At 41.0% G+C, this 21,126-nt stretch overlaps 1 protein-coding gene across 2 annotated transcripts in view; it reads left to right on the top strand.

Annotated features, from left to right (window-relative positions):
• Positions 1–19,242, top strand: part of zfyve21 (zinc finger, FYVE domain containing 21) — a 32,311-nt gene extending 13,069 nt beyond the window's left edge. Inside the window, exons 4-8 of one of the 2 annotated variants that reach the window (XM_067991730.1) lie at positions 312–387; positions 9,670–9,761; positions 10,351–10,404; positions 11,951–12,093; positions 17,823–19,242. In XM_067991730.1, coding sequence (XP_067847831.1) covers positions 312–387; positions 9,670–9,761; positions 10,351–10,404; positions 11,951–12,093; positions 17,823–17,858 — 401 coding nt within the window. In that variant the 3' untranslated portion in view covers positions 17,859–19,242. The remainder of the gene's footprint in view (positions 1–311; positions 388–9,669; positions 9,762–10,350; positions 10,405–11,950; positions 12,094–17,822) is intronic. The other variant, XM_067991731.1, reaches the window with a different exon arrangement.
• The last annotated feature ends 1,884 nt before the right edge of the window (positions 19,243–21,126 follow it).

Genomic DNA, 21,126 nt, shown 5'->3' with positions numbered 1-21,126 from the left:
CATTGGATAAACTTGCTGGGTCATTGGGGATGTTGTTGTTAGTTTTATATAATGAAATTAAACATTACAGGTTTTATAGAAATTTGCTGACAATTAGCAATTTAATTGCATCTTTCAATTCAAACAAATGGAGGCATGGGTGTGAGAACAATGTGTTGAACAGATGAGTGCAATAGATGCCAATTTGTGAATTCTGGTTGTATTTATTGCACTTCTTCCTGTAGACACACTCATTCTACCTGTCTTGACCTTTTTTCTGTAATGTTGTACCTTTGTTTCCTTTCACGCATTTCTAACTGTTTGTTGCCAAGGGGCTACATTCCTTGTATCTTCGGGTTCCTTAGAAAAAGGTGAGACAATGGGTTGTCGGCTGTCAAACAATCACAGGTAGGTACAGTTTATTTTGAATGTTGTGGTATTAAAATGTCTTGTGTGAATATGGTTACACAGTGCATGCAATTCATTACAAACAATACACTTCTAGAACTTTAGAAAACAATGCATAAAGCAAGCTTGTAAAACTCATTACAGTAATGAATGGGGGGAGAGGCTAAGAACTTAACATGCTGATTTTTGAGCAAGGATAAAGATACTGCATCAAAACTATAGGTATAGCTGCCAAATGTAGCTCCTGCCTGTGGACTGAAGGAAAGCAGTTTTGTTAAAAGGTCAAGTCTATTTTTAAACTGGAAAAGCAAGATTCAGAATTAGCTTGAAAAGACTTGCAACATACAAAAGGTGAAACTGGTCTCGCTGTCCTGAACCGTATGCTACTAGGTGCAACAAACCTATGAAATAGTAATATGGGCCAAGACTCCATAACATTGCCAAGGAGCAGGAAAACTTGATCTGTCCCCATTGCGCAGCTACTATATTGCTTCTTTCAGAATGTTGCCTCAGTTCAATACCGCCTCATTCTGGCCAACCATTTAAATCTGCAGAGACATATAAAGCCACTTCTACGTCCCACAAGGGCTGTCTGTATCAGCACATATAGAGTAATTCTGACATACTACCAGGACCCAATGAGGAAATTAAATCGTAACATGGGAAATTAACAAGGCTCTTGCTTCTCAACATTGGCTTTCAGAGCTGAGTAGCAACTTAACCAGGGTGACTTCTGCCATCTTCAAATCAAATACTTCTATCAGGTCAAGCCAACTGAGATAGAAGTAAGGACAGGTAAAGATCAGCTGGTTCATTGAGCCTTTTCTATACTGGCATGGTGTAACTTCCGCGCACCATCACTCCCATCAGCCCCTCATCCACAGCCACGCAATCTCCTAGGAGAGGCAGAAACCGTAGGCCAATTTAGGGGGAAAATGGGGAAATTCATTTCTGATCCCTGAAAGCGATCAAACAAGTTCCAGGAAACACATCAACCGAATGACCCACTTAGCTTCAATATGCAGATTTGTTGGCCATCTCAGGAACTCATCAAGCTCCCTTTTGAATGCTTGCATTGAATTCGCACTCACTGCATGCACTGGCAACTTGTTTCAGAGATCGATGACTCTGTGAAAAGAAGTGCCTCCTAGAATCTAACCCAGTGCCAAGCTTGTGTAACTTATACTTGTCACCTGGCCTTCCCTAACCTATCTAGCTCAAATAGCTTATTTGTTTGGACTGAGCCTGATTGAACAAACAAACTTCAGAGATTTGATTGAAGTATAATGCCCCAACTCTTTAAGCCTATCATGGTAACTGAGGGCCCTTAAACAAGGTGTCAATTTAGTGGCCCTCATCTGATTCTTTTTCAGGGCCTTTATATCACCCACCATGTGAGGGAACCAAAACTGGATACAGTATTCTAGATAAAAAGAAAAAATGCTGGGAATACTCAGCAGGTCAGGCAGCATTTGTGGAGAAAGGAAGGGTAGGGTTAATGTTTCAGGTCTATAGCCCTTTGTCAGAACCCAAGTATATAGATGTGACTTGATCAAAGAATAGTATTTCTTGTTTTATATTTAATTATCCTGGCAATACATTCTAACCCCATATTCATTTTTACAATAGACTTGCGGCACTGGTAATGGACCTTCAGTGACTCATGCACTATAGTACTCCGTCTTTTCCTGCTCAAATGCCTTGAGCACATAATCCTGCATGCCTCTGCCCAAGTGCAATACACCACATTTATTTAGTTGTACCCGTTTATTTGCAGCTCACTTAATTGCAATTCCCGTTTTAATGGAACCATTTCTAAAATCCTGTTTTTTTTCCCTCTATACTTCCAACTGTGAAAAGTTTGTTTTATTGTAATTCCTGATTATATGTGTAAGATTCTATCTTGCGCCTTGGCTTCCTAATTAATAGGATCGAAAGTCTAGTGTCAGCAACTTTCTTAAGAACTATATCATTAGCAGAGTTTCTGTCCTCTTCTGTATCTTGTATCGATGCATCAATCATAGTAAACATGGAAGCACGACATGTTCATAGTAACTTGCATGAGATGAGCCTGCTGGATGGAACCTCGGATGCCCTGAGATTGATCTTGTATCTTCGGTCCCAGCTGCCCTTCTTACACCAGTGTCCTCTCACTTTTTATATCTTGTAGTGATCCACCTACGTCACCTGATTGTCGTCTTGCCTACTTTTGGCGGGAAGCTAGCAAAAGGCATCTAGAGCTTCTCTAATCTACGATTTATAAGGACACATTCCTTGGTTGCTTTTCTCCAGTAATTTTCTCATTATGCCTAAACTATCTTGCTTATTATTATTTCTTATAGTTTCACATTCATAGGTATAAATATCACACATTATAATTTAATCTATTGTATTACTCACTCTGGTTTAAGTTTATAATGTGGTTAATGATAGACAAAGCCCTGTTCTTTTATCTAAGTTCCAGCTAGCTAGCTAACTGTGAGGAATGTCTTATCAGTGTTGCCTTGGCGACCTGTCTGCATTGAAATGCCTATCTTCCTTTCTAACGCAGGCTAACTTCTCTTTCCCATAATGCATATATCAGCTATTTTATGACAATATCTCTTAAATCTACAATATGCAAATGTGGCATGCAGAAATCCTGCTTTAACAAGACTTGTCACCTTTAAACCTGAGGCTCTCCCCTCTCAATCTGATTGGGTTGAGTGGTCAGGGTGCCTAAGAACCAACCTGACCTGGTTTCCACCTGTTTTCGTGTGTGGGTGAGGGAGGCATGGAAGTTGATTTTCCAGATGGATGAACAAAAATAGCACCATGACTTGTCGCTGCACGAGCAAGTGGATGTTTTGAACAGTTTGAAGGAATTGAGGATTCAAAAGCTAGTTGCACAGAAGCACGGCATTTCAGATACTCTGGTTTCTAGAGTTCTGAAAAGAAAAGTGAACATTTTGAAGGACTGGGAAAGAAATGGGCACCGGAACGGGAAATGGAGCATGAAAATAATATGACTGATGTTGATGCAGCGCTGCTTAAGTGGTTTAATCACAAAAGAGCTCAAAGTCCTGCTTGAAGGCTGCCTGTTGAAAGCTAATGAGCTTGCCAAAGAATTCTATGTGGAAAGCTTTGAAGCATCAAATAGATTCCTGTGTGGCTGGAAAGTGAGACACAACCCTGTTTACAAAAAGCTTTGCAGACAGTGACAACCCCACTGCTGGTACATGGGCTGAGGAAGTGTGGCTGGGTTTGTTAGTAGAATATCCACTCGACTTCATTTACAATTGCGACAAGACCAGACTTTTCCATCGTGCCCTGCCTGGTCAAACTTACGTAAAGAAAGGAGAGAGGGTGAGCGGTGGCGCAAATGAGAAAGGAGAGTCTCATTGTTACGTGCTAACCAAACTGGCTCGAACAAGATGAAACCACTCGTGATCGGGAAAATCAAGAACCCTCATTTTTAAAAATGTGAAAGCTTTTCCAACTGATTTATAACAACAACTACTTGCATTTATATAGTACCTTTAATGTTATAAAATGTCCCATGGCACTTCACCGGAGTGTTATCAAACAAAATTTGACACTGAGCCACAGAGATATTAGGTCAGGTGACCAAAAGCTTGGTCAAAGAGGTAGGTTTTAAGGAGCGCCTCAAAGGAGGAGAGAGAGGCAGAGAGGTTTAGGGAGGGAATTCCAGAACTTACGGCCTAGGTAGCTGAAGGCACGGCCGCCCATGGTGGAGTGATTTAAAATCGGATGAGCAAGAGGCCAGAATTGGAGGAGCGCAGAGATCTCAAAGGGTTGGAGGAGGTTAGACATTGGGAGGGGCGAGGCCGTTGGGGCGGTGGGATTTGAAAACAAGAATGAGAATTTTTAAATTGAGGTGTTGCCGGATCGGGAGCCAATGTAGGTCAGTGAGCACAGGGGTAATGGGTGAATGCAACTAGGTGCGAGTTAGGATACGGGCAGCAAAGTTTTGGATTAACTCAAGTTTATGGAGGGTGGAAGATGGGATGCCGGCCAGGAGAGCATTGGAATAGTCAAGTCTAGAGGTAACAAACGCACGAATGAGGGTTTCAGCAGCAGATGAGCTGAGGCAGCCGTGGAGACAGGCGACGTTGTGGAGGTGGAAGTAGGCAGTCTTGATGATGGAACGGATATGGACTCGGAAGCTCATCTCCGGGACAAATAGGATGCTAAGGTTGCGAACGGTCTGGTTCAGCCTCACAGTGACCAGAGAGAGGGATGGAGTCTCTGTGGCTAGGGAACAGAATTTGTAGTGGGGACCGAAGATAATGGCTTTGGTCTTCCCAATATTTAGTTGGAGGAAATTTCTGCTCATCCAGTACTGGATATCGGACAAGCAGCTTGACAAATCAGAGGCAGTGGAGAGGTCGAGAGAGATGATGAGGTAGAGCTGGGTGTCGTCAGTGTACATATGGAACCTGACGTGTTTTCGGATGATGTTGCCAAGGGGCAGCATGTAGATGAGATGGGGGGGGGGGGGTTAAGGATAGATTCTTGGGGGACTCCAGAGATAACTGTGCGGGCTAATGCTCGGATGCCACAAATAAATTTTGGTTAGTGGCTGCGGTCTTTCAGTACCAGGATGAGAAAGCAGCACAAGGAGGTGTTGCTTTTGATGGATAACTTGCCATGACGTGGCTTTTAATTTTTCACAAGTGAAGGTCCAATTTTTACCATCTAACACCACTTCAATCATCCACCCTTGGACCAAGGCATCATTCATAGCATGAAGCAACACTACAAGAAGCAATTCCTGCGCAAGGTGTTTTCTGTATTAGAGGAAACTCTCATTTCACAGGTTATGGATGCTTTGCATTTTTCTAAGAGCTTGGAATGCAGTAACTCCCAGCAGCATCAGTAACTGCTTTAGAAACAGCGGCATGGTTTCTAGCGATGATTAAGGGATTCCCAGCGGTTTGAGTGAGGCAAAGTTCAACTTTTTTGGTTTCAATGAATGATGACCGTGACATCTGTGGAGAGATGTCTGCTGCAGAAATCATTTCTTCTCTGACAGAGAAATGAAGATGTGCCAGGACTGGAAATTCCCATGGTTAGAGAGGTAGATTCTGTACTGTGCATTCTGCGCGACTCAGGTCAAAAGACAGTGAAACGTTTGAATTTTATGCACTGGTAGGGAAAGTGCGGAGGTTGATGACTTCTGAAACACCAAAGAAAATCAGAGTTCTTTGCAGCATATATAAAAAAAAATTCCCAAGACATTAGCATTTTTATTTAATTATTAAGCTGTTACACTGTATTCATATATATAAGGTGTACAAAATTTAGGCAAATAAAGGTTATTATGCACCAAACTAGCCTTGTTTCCTGCTTTATAGAAATTCCCATTTTATCGCAATTTGCGAAGTTGTCCTGGATGGTTGCAATTAAGCGTGTTGCACTGTATATTAAAAGATATCTGCCAGAGCAGGGCCTATTCGCCCATCACATCTGTCTTGTTTTTTTTCCTCATCTAACCCGCACACACCTTTATCATCTGCAAACTTGCAGACAGTTCCCCCGACGGTTCATCCAGATCATTGATGCAGATGGTGTAGGGCAATGGTCTTAACACTGATCCCTGCGGGACTCAACTGGAGACAAGTCCCCATGCAGATCTTCTACCATTAATAACTAATTTCCGTCTACGAGAGTGCAACCAGTTCCTTATCCACCCCAAAATCTGAACTGAATTGACACGACATAAAGCTAAAACTGAAACAACCTAGATTCAATTAACCTGGCACAGGCATGATGGCTGAATGATCTCCTTCAGTGCTGTATCATTCTGAGACTCAACCTTTAGTCTTTTGTGTAGCACTTTGTCAAAGGCTTTTTGAAAATCAAAATATACAACACTCTGCCTCCTGATGTACACCGACTTAGTAACTACCTTAAATTCCATCAGGTTGGTGAGGCCCTCTTTTCCAGAAGCCATGTTGATATTCCCTGATGATGCTTTCTCTGTCAAGGTAGTCATAGTGTTTCTGTAATGATCCCATCTAGCTACTTGCCTCTAACCAAAGTCAAACTAATGGACCTGTAATTTTCAGCTTCTGACATTGCCATTTTGAAATATAGGCACCTCTCTCCAGTCCATGGGAACCAGCCCAGAGAGCTGTTTAATACGAGCTAGTGGCTTGCAGAGCATATCCCCCATCTCTTTGAGCACTAGCGTGAATGGCATCAGGGCCAGCAGTTCAGTCAGTTTTGAGATCACTTATTCTACCCACTTGGCTAATCTAAGCACTGGAGTCTAGCATACCAGACTCCAGTGCTTAGATTAGCCAAGTGGGTAGAATAAGTGATCTCAAAACTGACTGAACTGCTGGCCCTGATGCCATTCACCCTAGTGCCTGAGTAGACACATGAATGCAAAAGTGGCAAGCCTCGATGAGAAAGATTAGGAAACATTTCTTCCACACATCTATAAATAAATGGAATAGACCCATGCGAAAGAAGGTAACATCAGCTAATTCGAAAAAGCTGGACAACATCTGGTTAGGAATGGAATTGAGGTGCCTCAGTTTCTCAGTGGGTAACTGCATCGTGTGGTACTGAGTCATACAGATAAAGAAGATCTCCAGTTTGATATCTGGTCTGTTAGCTGATCATAGTGGTGGTAGATTGCTACATTTGACCTCTATATCCCTGATCTAGGGAGGGAAGAAAGTAGCCTGGGTTCCCACTCATGGTCACTATAGTAATTTCTGCTGAAAAGTATGATCTGTACACATTAGGTGTTGACATGCTGGGCTCAGCTGTGATGCCCCATTATCGAATAATCTTGCTTGTACCCAGTGTATATGCTCACATGAAGAATTGCTGCTTGGCTGAGCAATTGGATGTATGAGTCCATTCCTTTAGAGAGGAAGGGAGAATGGAATTGAAGGGTGTAAAGATAAGGGTAGCCACAGATAGGAATATAGGAACAGGTGTAAGTCATTCAGCCCCTCGAGCCTGCTCTGCCATTTGATAAGATCTTGGCTGATCTGTGATCTAACTCCATATACCTGCCTTTGGCCCATATCCCTTAATACCTTTGCCAAAAAGCTATTTATCTCAGATTTATATTTAGCAATTGAGCTAGTATCAATTGCCGTTTGCGGAAGAGTTCCAAACTTCTACCACCCTTTGTGTGTAGAAATGTTTTCTAATCTCGCTCCTGAAAGGTCTGGCTCTAATTTTTAGACTGTGCCCCCTACTAGAATCCCGAACCAGCAGAAATAGTTTCTCTCTATCCACCCTATCCGTTACCCTTAATATCTTATAAACTTCGACCAGATCACCACTTAACCTTCGAAACTGTAGAGAATACAACCCTAATTTGTGTATAATCTCTCCTCTTAACTTAACCCTTGAAGTCCGGGTATCATTCTAGTAAACCTACGCTGCACTCCCTCCAAAGCCAATATGTCCTTCCGAAGGTGCGGTGCCCAGAACTGCTCACAGTACTCCAGGTGCGGTCTAAGCAGGGTTTTGTACAGCTGCAGCATAACTTCTGCCCCCTTGTACTCCAGTCCTCTAGATATAAAGGCCAGCATTCCATTAGCCTTATTGATTATTTTCTGCACCTGTTCATGACACTTCAATGATCTATGTACCTGAACCCCTAGGTCCCTTTGGACATCCACTGTTTTTAACTTTTTACCATTTAGAAAGTACCCTGTTCTATCCTTTTTTGATCCGAAGTGGATGACCTCACATTTGTCTACATTGAATTCCATTGTGATCAAGCAAAGCCTAAGGACCATTTTTAGGCCTGCTGTACCTGTGGATGCAGCAATTTTCTGTATAGGGGTGGGCTACAGAACACCTTTCACAGATTGCCCCCTGGATTGGAGGGGGTGGAGAAGAAATTTCACAGCTTTAGTTTTATTTTGGGGCTGGTTGGGTTAGACTGAGAGCCATGCTGGGCATATTGTATAGAGGGAGCATGTTGGTTGGACTTTCTAGTCTGATATTTGGAGACAAACATACCTAAAAGAGTTGCCTTTTGGGAGGGGGGGGAGAAAGTGTCAATCTGTCTGCGCCCTCATAGTGATCTTGACGAATACCAATATCAACTGCAGCCAAGCAGTGTCTTCACTGAAATGGTGACAGATATAAGCTCCTTCCACCCAACACGTGGATTGGGCACTGTGGAATCTGTCAGTGTATGCACTCATGGAGGCTGAATTAGGAGAGGTTCAAGATCTGGTGTCATTCATGAGCTACTACAAACAGATAACCAGATCTAGAATACTCCCTATATAAATACAAAGACTAAAGCAGAAAAGCACATGGGAATTCACTGATCTAAATGGAAACACAAACTTCTTTCCTTTCCTGGGCAAACAGCAAAAACTATTAGTGTACCAGGGTTGTTTACGAACCAGAATTGTTTTTTTGGTGAAATTTATCATGAATAATGCATATTAAAACTTAATATAGTAATGAACACATTTGCAAAACATTTTTATTTTTTGAAAAAGCATAAGCAAATTTAAGCCTGTATTTACCATTTTTCTTAAAATGGCAATGTCTGCTTTGAATTAAAGTAGAAGCAAATATGAATTGATGACCTCTTGTGGAACATTTTTTTAAAATGTTACTCCCATTATTAGTGTTGAGAAAAATAGGTCTAATTGGACAAATCATGTAATATGTGCACAGTAGTTGTGGCCCGACTACTCTTTTTGTTTCTTATAAAGTAGCTTTTCCTTGTTCTGAAATGTGGAACAGAATTAGTTTTCTCCTCTTCCCATTGTCTTGATGAGCCCTAATCACCAACTGGGTCACTAATTTGGCAATAAGGAAAATGCCAAGTTTAATCCCTGATCTGTACTGAGTTAGCAGATCTCAGTTGGGGTGTGGTTAGGGCGTTATAATTGGCATCAGTACTCTTTTTAGGTAAGAAGAGGGAAATTGGCTTGGATTCCTCCTGCTGCAAAATCACCATGTGCAGGTGTTGGGGACAGGATTGGGATTGGCTGAGATGCTTCACGTGGTAGAATAACTGTAATCTGATAGCAAATACTGTCTAGTTTCACCTGTGAAAAATAGCCACTTGGGTGAAGTGTTGGAGGATTGGCAGTGCCAATAAGAGCCAATGATTTTGGGAAATGATGAGGTGCTAGTGGGTGAAATCTATATTTAAGATACAACAAGCAAACTGAGAATGATTGAATATTCTTGATCATTCCTGTATGACTGCAGTATTCAGAAGTTTGTTACTCTGAAACATTTCTCTTGAAATCATGACTACTTTTAAATTTTTGCTAGGTATCTGTATCTGGATGGAGAAAATCACTTTGAAATTGAGGTTTCCCGAATTATAAGTGTTCAGGTGCTAACTGAAGGTTTTACTCCTGGAGGTAAATTCATGTTATGTAGATGTTAGTTGTACAAGTAACTGATTTCAGCAGTAACCTGTTTTTTTTTTGTATTAAAGTTAATTTGCAAGAAAACTACTGCTTTAAAATTATTGGGTCATAAAGCTTAATATGTTAGAGCAAAATGGGATTTGCATAGAGCAATAATGAAAAAATGAGATGCCAGGATGGACCTTGTACAGCAAATGGCAGAATATTGTCTTCCAAAGGAGTTGCCATGGGTTCAAGTTCCAGTGCCGGCTGGTTAGATCAGTGCTTGTTTTTGTTTGGATGAGTTGAAACATTTCATAGGAAGGAAAGTTGATGTGCTGCCTATTACTCAATTGTGCGGCAACATTGGTAACTTTGTGGAAATCAGTGGCCTGGAGTAACCTTCACAACTAAATCATGCAAGTGAGATTGGATTTTTATTTTCAATTAAATTTGGTTAGCTGCCTTTATAGAATTATTTTAATGTAGTTAGTGGTGTTTGTGTATTGAATTAGATGGTGGAGCTCATATTTTCCTGATAGAATGGCCTGAAACTAATCCTTCTTTTCAATGCCTGCTGCTGCCTATCGTCTTGGTACAGAGAAAGATATTCACACTTATACCAGCCTACTGGAGAACCCGTACATTACAGAAGGTTAGAAGTATGATTGTCATCTTAACCAACAACTTAGCATGTGCCGATCTCCCTACATATGGCCATAAGGAGCTTAGCTTCTAATTTACTGTGTATTAGCTGCCTTTCTGAATGATGCTTTTTCTGTGAGGAGTACCCGTGCAGTTTCAGTTAAGCTGAATTCAATTGTTGCTGGTGCTGACTGTGATGCATTGTAAATTACAAGGCAAACTCCTCAAAATCCTAAGAATTTTATCTTTTCCTTATTTGCTTGCTTTAGATTGCATGTGTTCTTTAAGAGTCAGAAATAGCAGCTTTCTGCTTCCAAGTATACCATTCTAACGACCTGTGCTTTACTCACTGTGTGCATTTCCATCTAGTCCATCATCCATTAGTATATAGTGTTGTCAAAGACTGATAGTTTTGCAGTTATTTTAGGCTATTTGAAACTTTACTGTTTTATTAGTGGAATCAAATATGATGTAGGTAACTGGAAAGCTACCTCAAATGGTTTTAGCATAATACACTTTTGTAAGTTTAAATGTAGTTCAGTGAGTGTGCAATGTGATGTGCTGAGTTGCATGGACCAGAAAAGTCCGGATTTCCATCTTTGGCTTGTGCTAAGTTAGCCAATTTCAGCCAGGGTGACATTTATATTCAGCATCTCTTGGTTGGGATGGAGTCTGGGAACAGCCAGGGTTCCTGTTGCTGATTCATTGCTATCCAACTCCTGCTGAAAAAAGTGGGTGCTGGGTGAGAAAAGAGTGGGAACATTTGTGATCACCCCTAATCAAAAAGCCCATTGACTCATTGTCCACATTTAGACATAATTGTCCATTTGGGAGAGGTATTATAAGGTTGCCCTTTGTGTTTACACATATGTATTCCTTTATCTGGAAAAAAAAATCCTCACAAATATTAGTGGAAATAGTTGGTAAAAAAAAAATTATGCTAAGATGACACATGCAAACCCCTAAGGTATGGTGTTCCAGCCTTCCTTATTTGCAGTCTTACTCTTTGAGGATGCATGTTGCAGCCTATCCAGGAAATTCAGTTGTACATTGTGATTCAGATACCAGGTACCTTTCATTAATTTGAACAAATTATTTGTATGGCATGTAACAGCACGTAGTTGAATCATATTTTATGCCAAATTATGTTGGATTCATTTGAAATCATGATTTTGTATGATCTAAAACTATTGGGCTGCTTGCTCTTATTTTGGCTCTCACAGACATACATCAGACACTAATTGGATCACAGGATGCATTAGCTACAGTAAAAAGGAAGCAGTTGTGTTGGCTTTCCCGCCTGGGATTGTTCTTTCTGACCTTGTTTTACCTTATAACATTGTTTTCCTGGAAAAAATTCAAACCAGTAAAGCAGGTGTTTGTGCAAGTAAAATTATCACATTAGTTGACCGAAAAGGAAGTTTGCAAGAAAGTTGTAATATTATCTTGTGAAAGTATTTGGGAGAAGCTGCTAGGTGGGATGATGCAAAAAGATAACTTACCAGTTTGCTTTTTAACAGAATTTTAATGGTGTTCAATTATCTGTACAATTCCAGGAGGTAATACACGTGCCACAGGGATGCTGGTCCAGTACAAAACTTTGAGCTCCCAGGAACCAAAACAGTTGAAGTTAAGTGCATCTGATGATTTCAATAGCAACAAGAAGATGTCTGTTGGTTGGCTGGCTGCTATGCATAAGGTAAAGTATAATGGACCAAAATATTAAAGATCTGCTAGAGTCTTGTGTCAGTCTGGAGTAAATGAACTTTACTGTAGGAAGTGAAAATGCAACTATTTAAATGCAGAGTATTTGTGTGCAAAATTAGCTTAGGAATTGGAGAACAGAAACACTAATGGCAAGAGTAGACTGCGGCAAGGCACATGGTTGTGGTCCAAATGAGGAGGTTCTTAGAATACTTCCAGGACTGCTTTCTTAATCAGTGTGTTGCATGTTCAGGAAGATAGGTTTGCTTGATCTGGTTCTGGGTAACAAAAACAGGACAAATAAACAATCTGAAGGTGTAGGAACATGAGAAATAGTGATCATAACCTATTTAGGTACAGACTGAAAATAGATAAAGAAAAAGAGGAGTCAATGATAAAGGCGTTGGACTGGAAATTAGCCCATTTCAAAAATTAGGTTATAAAAGATAAATGTAGGGAAGATAATACAGAAGAAAACTGAGAAATACAAAAAAAGTAGTGATGGGAATCAAAACAGGAGATTAGGAAGGCTAAAAGTAAATATGAAAAAAGCACGGGTAACAGGGTAGTCAAAGAAGAGGGTGGGATCACCTTATGGTGAACAATCCATTTTGTTCTTGAGAATGAAAGGAGATGCTTCAAATATTTTAGTTTTCACAGAGCAAGGTAGAAGTGGACCTGTGGGAGTGCTGAGGAGAATGTGAAAGGGCCATCAGGTAAATGTTGAAGAGGAAATTTAAAAATGTGAATGGTGCTGAAAGTAGAAAAGTCATCAGACTTCAATGGTATGTACCTCAGAATAATGAGACTGGGGACAACATGGTGGAGGCACTAAGCATAATTTTTAAAAAATCTTTGGAAATAAGAATTGTGTTAAAGGAATAGTGGCAAATATCCCAATCCCTTTCAGGAAAAGGATAAGACCAGAAAATTATGGATCAGTCAGTGCTACCTTAGTTATGGGTAACTAGAGTGTATAATACCAGATGAAATTGGTGAACACTTGGGAAGCTTGCCAAGATGGTAGAATAATTTGTGAGTGAAGCAACCCAACAATGCCACTGGAAAGATCTGGGACCAACTCACTATTTGGACATGGAAGGGGAATGAGAAGTTTTGTTTGGCTGTAGTCACCCATTTACAATAATCAGTAGTAACCACTTGCTTTTCAAAAAAAGCTCTGTTTGCTGTTCTGAGAAATTTAATTGAGAGTTTGACTTGTCCAATAAACTGGCAGATGGGATATGACAATATTTTCCTTTAATTTTCCACTCTTATTCCTCCACTCTTGATAACTCATGCTGGGGTACTGTTCTACAACTGGGGGCAGGCCCCCAGACACACTCTTGCTAATATTTTCTACCTTTCCAGGTGGATCAGAGTTATGCAGACATCTTTTTTAAAACATTAATTAAAATATTCTTTAAATTGATACAATAGATTTTAATCAAGTTGGGTTCTCTTGAATATTGACGTACAGAAACTTCCACCTGCTCTCTTTGTATATCTAAGAATATTTGAACTAACTTCAGAATACTTTGAATAGGACCCTTGTAGATATCACAGATAAAATCCATTAATTTAATTTCTCAACTTTTTTTTGTGATTTCACCTCATTAGATACTGATTTGTGGCTTATTTTTGTGAAGCTTTCTTTTTGTAGAAAGAAACACTTGCGTTTATATAGTTGCTTTCACAACCTCAAGATGTCCCAAAGCACTTTACCGCCAATGAAGTATTTTTTGAAGTGTAGTCACTGTTGTAATGTAGGAAACACAACAGCCAATTTGCACACAGCAAAGTCCCACAACAGCAATGTGATAATGACCAGATTATTTTTTTTTTCAGTGATGTTGGTTGAGGGATAAATATTGGCCAGGACACTGGGAGGAACTCCCCTGTTCTTCGAAATAGTGCCGTAGGATATTTTATGTCCACCTAAATGGGCAGACAGGGCCTCACTTTAACATCTCATCTGAAAGAGGGCACCTCATACAGTGCAGCACTCCCTCAGTACTGCACTGGAGTGTCAGCCTAGATTTTGTGCTCAAGTCTCTGGAGTGGGGCTTGAACCCACAACCTTCTGAGACGGAGGTGAGAATGCTACCGACTGAGCCACAGCTTACACCTGTAGAAGATTTTAAACTTGAGTAATGCAGAAAAGTATGATCAAAGCACCAATGCAAAATTTGACAGTGGACATTATGCAGTTCTGAAACTCAAGTTTGAAAAATATAGCCTTTCTTAGTTTAATGACTTTGCAGGTTGGTGTATAAAGAACAAAAGAAGTTGCATTTATAAAGCACCTTTCAAAACCTCAGGATGTCCCAAAGCGCTTTAAAGCCAAGTAAGTACTTTTTGAAGTGTCGTCACTGTTCTAAAGTAGGAAATGTGGCAGCCAGTATGCGCACAGCCAGGTCCCACAAACAGCAATAAGGTAATGACCAAATTATCTGTTTTAGTGATGTTGGTTGAGGCATAAATATTGGCCAGGACACTGGGGAAAACTCCCCTTCGCTTCAAATAGTGCCATGGGATCTTGTCCACCTGAGAGGGCAGATGAGGCCTCAGTTTAAAGTCTCATCTGAAAGACGACACCTCCAGCAGTGTTGCACTCCCTCGGTGCTGCACTGAAATGTCATCCTAGATTTTGTGCTCAAGTCTGTGGAGTGGGATTTTAACCTACAATCCATGCAAATTACACCTCATTTGCTTTACCATGACTGCCCATCTACATGCTGTATGTTTGTTACCCCACCTAACCAATTCCTTCCCCATGACGTTTGCAAACCATTATTCTCATTCTCAATAGCAAGTGACGATTCATTAAAAAAAAATTGGAGTTTATTAGCAGATTCAACCATGTAATTCCTATATCACATCAGGTTAGCCAACATTGTGTCACTGACTGGATCACTCCTGATCAAGATGGAGGGGGGCAGTAGGGTTGAATGGATTTTGCCCAGTGTTGCTGGGTGGATAGATGCCCCGTGGGTTGTGGCTGGTTGGAGTTTGGGCGCGCGAGTTGCGGGGCTGGGCAGGTGACTGGAGTTTTGTCTGGTTTTGTCTCTGGGCTCAAAGTGGAATTTGGGGTTTGCTCATCTTGAGGGTTTTGCCAGTGGTTGATTTCCTTCATTCAGGTGTCAGCCTTGCATCAGTGGTAGCACTCTCGTCTCTGAGTTGGAAGGTCATGGGTTCAAGCCCAACTACAGAGGATTGCACACATAATCCAGGTTGACACTTCAGTGCTGCACTGTCGGAGGATCCTTTTGGATGAGACATTAAATAGAGACGTGTCTCAGGTAGACGTAAAAGATTCCTTGGCACTATTCGAAGAAGAGCAAGGGAGTTCTCTGGGTGTCCTGGTCAATATTTCTCCCTCAACATACATTACTAATTGTAAACAATTTTACAACACCAAGTTATAGTCCAGCAATTTTATTTTAAATTCACGAGCTTTCGGAGGCTTCCTCCTTCGTCAGGTGAACGATGTGAAAATGAAATCCTCGAAATGAAATCGCATTTATAATTCACAGAACAATGCTTGGTGAGTACAGACAGTTTTTTCAACTGCCCGTTGCCAAGGCAATCAGTGTGCAGACAGACAGGTGTTACCTGCCAGGTCTCACAGAATATACAAATCACCAAAAAAAAACAACAAACAAAAAAAAACAGAGATAGAGAGGTAGAAACATAGAAAAGACAGCAACTGACCCGTTATATTAAAAACAGATAACATTTGTTCGCTGGTGGGGTAACGTGTAGCGTGACATGAACCCAAGATCCCGGTTGAGGCCGTCCTCATGGGTGTGGAACTTGGCTATCAATTTCTGCTCGACGATTTTGCGTTGTCGTGTGTCTCGAAGGCCGCCTTGGAGTACGCTTACCCGAAGGTCGGTGGATGAATGTCCATGACTGCTGAAGTGTTCCCCGACTGGGAGGGAACCCTCCTGTTTGGCGATTGTTGCGCGGTGTCCGTTCATCCGTTGTCGCAGCGTCTGCATGGTCTCGCCAATGTACCATGCTCTGGGGCATCCTTTCCTGCAACGTATGAGGTAGACAACGTTGGCCGAGTCACAGGAGTATGAACCATGCACCTGGTGGGTGGTGTCCTCTCGTGTGATGGTGGTATCTGTGTCGATGATCTGGCATGTCTTGATACCACCACACAGATACCACCATCACACGAGAGGACACCACCCACCAGGTGCATGGTTCATACTCCTGTGACTCGGCCAACGTTGTCTACCTCATACGTTGCAGGAAAGGATGCTCCAGAGCATGGTACATTGGCGAGACCATGCAGACGCTGCGACAACGGATGAACGGACACCGCGCAACAATCGCCAAACAGGAGGGTTCCCTCCCAGTCGGGGAACACTTCAGCAGTCATGGACATTCATCCACCGACCTTCGGGTAAGCGTACTCCAAGGCGGCCTTCGAGACACACGACAACGCAAAATCGTCGAGCAGAAATTGATAGCCAAGTTCCGCACCCATGAGGACGGCCTCAACCGGGATCTTGGGTTCATGTCACGCTACACGTTACCCCACCAGCGAACAAATGTTATCTGTTTTTAATATAACGGGTCAGTTGCTGTCTTTTCTATGTTTCTACCTCTCTATCTTTTTTTTGGTGATTTGTATATTCTGAGACCTGGCAGGTAACACCTGTCTGTCTGCACACTGATTGCCTTGGCAACGGGCAGTTGAAAAAACTGTCTGTAATCACCAAGCATTGTTCTGTGAATTATAAATGCGATTTCATTTCGAGGATTTCATTTTCACATCGTTCACCTGACGAAGGAGGAAGCCTCCGAAAGCTTGTGAATTTAAAATAAAATTGCTGGACTATAACTTGGTGTTGTAAAATTGTTTACAATTGTCAACCCCAGTCCATCACCGGCATCTCCACATCATACATTACTAAAGCAGATTATCTGGTCATTTATCTCCTTGCTATTTTTGGACTTTTGCAAATTGACTGCCATGTTTCCCTACATTACAACAGTGACAACACGTCAAAAAAAAACTTCATTAGCTGTGAAGCGCTTAGGGACAGCTGAAGTCATGAAAGGTGTGATACAAACACAAGTTTTTTTCTTTCTTTAGTATATAACTTTAACTTGATGTGCCTGTCAAACTGTGAGGTTTGTCATTGCTGGGTAATGGAACACTTTTCCACCAGGCACTTTCAAGTTAGGCCAGTTGAAGAATACATTTTAACTATAACCTCAGAAGAACACTGATATTGCACCAATCTGAATTCTACCACTCTTTCCTTGTGGGGCTTTGAATAAGATTATCAATTTGTATTGTTTGTGCTGTGTCAGCCTGTGACTACTAAGTGGAAATGGCCCAAACTCATTTCACAAAGTATTCTTCACTGCCATCAGAATGGAGACATTCATTTCACCAGTTTGGCTGGATTTGATCACTAGTGCCAAAGGTGAGGGAACAATGTGCGCATCCACTGAGTTATTTATATTACATTTCTAGCAAAAAAAAATAATGAATAGCAATAACTACTCAGCCTGGAAATTGTGTCTAAAATTTGTTTGACTGTTAAATCACTGAGATGCAAGAAAACTCAGCAAATGTGTATTGTATAGTGATTGAAAACTTACTGATACTGAATGTTTATTGTCCCTCCCTCTTTCTCTTCTCCTTTTTCCCCCTCCCCAAACCATCACCACCACCACCCCCCCAACCTAAATCCTTAGGCTGCCAAGCTTCTATATGAATCAAGGGACCAATAACTGTTTCCGGGTTCCTGAAAAATATCAAGATGCAACGAATGTCAGACTGAAGAGAAATGGGGAGAAAAAACATATTTTATCCAGTTTTACTCAATTTTTTCTGCTCACTGCTTTGATGTACAGTGAGATTTTCTTAGTGCTTTTTGTATTAAAAAGTGATTTCCTGAAAACCCTTCTTAGAAAATGCAACAAATGTTTCAGGAATATTTTTGGTGCATTTAAGTATTCTCAAAGTATAGTGCAATATGTAGAATTTACTGTGTTTTAAATGTAACCTTTCACATTTAAATTAAACTTTTGCTAAGTATTTTTGTTAAATCTTCCTATTTTTATCACTAATTGAAAATGGCAGTGTAAGACTGCTAAAATGAAACACCTTTTTGTTACAGAATGCACTTCTGATGTAGATCGCTTTATTTTACTACATTATCAATATGAAGTATATAAACTTATAAAGTTTTATTGAGAAGTGGGAAATAACTACAGTTTGCATTAATCCTCAAAAGTTAAGACTTCAGCTCTGCATTCAGCAGGTGGTTTTGCCTGTAGTGGCTGAGGGCAGAAAATGTTTACATTTTAATTTCTTGTCAGGAAACGCTAGTCAGTATAAATGAATATCAGTTTCGGCTCCAATTTTAAAAATTCAGTTTTGCCTGCCCCTTCCCTCAAAAAAAGTGAAATTTCATTTTGATATACCAAAGGAAATAACTACCTGTACATAGTGAATGCTTTGCATAATCACATCTGTTCCTGCATTCATGTACTGCTACTCTGTAAAAGTGTTAATGACTATGATTAGGGAGCTACTTTATGATTTTTATATTGTCTTAAGTTATTTGAAAATATAATTGGATATAAAATGTAGTGTGCAAAAAATCTTTAGCAGCTGTGCACGCTATATTTTCATAAAACCAAATCTACTGTGTGGCTGGATAAAAATGAAAACTGATTATTTACACAGAAAAAGCCTAAACCCTTTAATATGGAGAATACAGTGAATCACCAATAAATGTAAAGATGGAGATGGCCAGTAATATGCTAGAGAAATTACATTTTCTGGAAACTGACACTGATGTACAAACCAATTTTACTGTGACCTTTTCTGTTCTTAGCATGAAATAATCCAGAAAATAGTAGCAATGAGCGATTGATTTTTTTTTTAAAAAGGGGGCATCGGATGTTATGCAGTTCAGTTTCCTGGACCAAATGAACATTACAAGAAGTAATTGTAGTGTGAAACTTCTGGTTATGTAGAGTGATTGATCTTAATTGAAATACTGCATTGTCAGTTCCTGTATTCATGTTTTATGGATATCTGATCAGTGTAATTATTTGAGCACCTTCTGTATAAAACTTAAGTATACTCAATAAAATGCAAATACAAGCTTTTGTATTTCTGTATGTGCACATGGTGTCTTAGTTGAGCTTCTGTTTCTCATTTGTTTTAAATAATGCAATAGAATCAACTTAATTTAGAACCCTAAATCTATAGCTACAAATTAAGATGAGGCCTTTGGCTACAGTTAATGCTTTTCTGTAGTTTTTACAAGCCAGGTTCTCACCAAACTAAAGACCTCGAAATTGAATTGAAATAGAATCATAGCAAGGTTACTGCACAGAAGGCCACCATTCGGCCCATTGAGTCCACGCCAGCTCTATGCGAGAGCAATCCAGCTGGTCCCACTGCAAATTTTTTCCTTTCAAGCACTTATCCAGTTCCCTATTGAAGGCTATGATGGAATCTGCCTCCACCACCCCCTCGGGCAGTGCATTCCAGATCCTAACCACTCGCTGTGTTTCAAAAAAAAAGTTTTTCCTTATCACCTTTGGTTCTTTTCCCAATCACCATAAATCTATATCCTCTGGTTCTTGACCCTCCTGCCAATGGGAAGTATTTTTCTATCTACTCTGTTTTAGACCCTTCATGATTTTGAATACCTCTCTCAAATCTCCTGGCAACCTTCTCTGTTCCAAGGAGAACAACCCCAGCTTCTCCAGTCTATCCATGTAACCAAAGTCCCTCATCCCTGGAATCATTCTAGTAAATCACTTCTGCACCTTCTCTAAGGCCTTCACATCTTTCCTAAAGTACCTGATGAAATAAATGAACAGGTAGAGGGATACCAGAATATTCCAGGAATAAGATTTCTTAATCATACAGCTGCAAAATATCATGAACTTGCAGCTGAACCTGAATGTTGGGTTAATGTCTGACCAACACTGGAGGAAGTTGGGTGAAAACTAAAGGCTGTTGGGCCTAATGCACCTTTTAAAGGGATGATCTTGCAAACACTTCTACTTGTTAAATTCTCTATCTGATATGGGGCAGGGAGGAGCATACTGAACTGCCTCCTGGCCTCTCCCTGAACCAGAGGAAATTATAAACAATTTTACAACACCAAGTTATAGTCCAACAAATTTATTTTAAATTCCACAAGCTTTCGGAGGCTTCCTCCTTCGTCAGGTGAACGGTGTGGAAATGAAATTTTCGAATCCTTCGCATTTGAAAATCACAGAACAATGCCTGGTGATTACTGCCTGTTGCCAAGGCAATCACAGTGAGCAGACAGAAAGGTGTCACCTAAAAGGCCACCGAATATACAAACCCCCCAAAAAAAAGAGAGAGAAGGAAGACAGTCAATGACCCGTTATATTAAAAACAGATAACATTTGTTCGCTGGTGGGGTTACGTGTAGTGTGATATGAACCCAAGATCCCGGTTGAGGCCGTCCTCGTGGGTGCGGAACTTGGCTATCAATTTCTGCTTGACGATTTTGCGTTGTCGTGTGTCTCGAAGGTCGGTGGCTGAATGTCCATGACTGCTGAAGTGTTCCCCGACAGGGAGAGAACCCTCCTGTTTGGCGATTGTTGCGCGGTGTCCGTTCATCCGTTGTCGCAGCGTCTGCATGGTCTCGCCAATGTACCATGCTCTGGGGCATCCTTTCCTGCAACGTATGAGATAGACAACGTTGGCCGAGTCACAGGAGTATGAACCGTGCACCTGGTGGGTAGTGTCCTCTCGTGTGATGGTGGTATCTGTGTCGATGATCTGGCATGTCTTGCAGAGGTTACCGTGGCAGGGTTGTGTGGTGTCGTGGACGCTGTTCTCCTGAAAGCTGGGTAATTTGCTGCGAACGATGGTTTGTTTGAGGTTGGGTGGCTGTTTAAAGGCGAGTGGTGGAGGTGCGGGGATGGCCATAGCGAGGTGTTCGTCATCATTGATGACATGTTGAAGGCTGCGGAGAACATGGCGTAGTTTCTCCGCTCC

Source organism: Heptranchias perlo, chromosome 10 (genome assembly GCF_035084215.1).
Source record: "Heptranchias perlo isolate sHepPer1 chromosome 10, sHepPer1.hap1, whole genome shotgun sequence".
In the NCBI taxonomy this organism is placed as follows: Eukaryota; Metazoa; Chordata; class Chondrichthyes; order Hexanchiformes; family Hexanchidae; genus Heptranchias; species Heptranchias perlo.
This window is presented reverse-complemented; position numbering and strand designations above follow the sequence as displayed.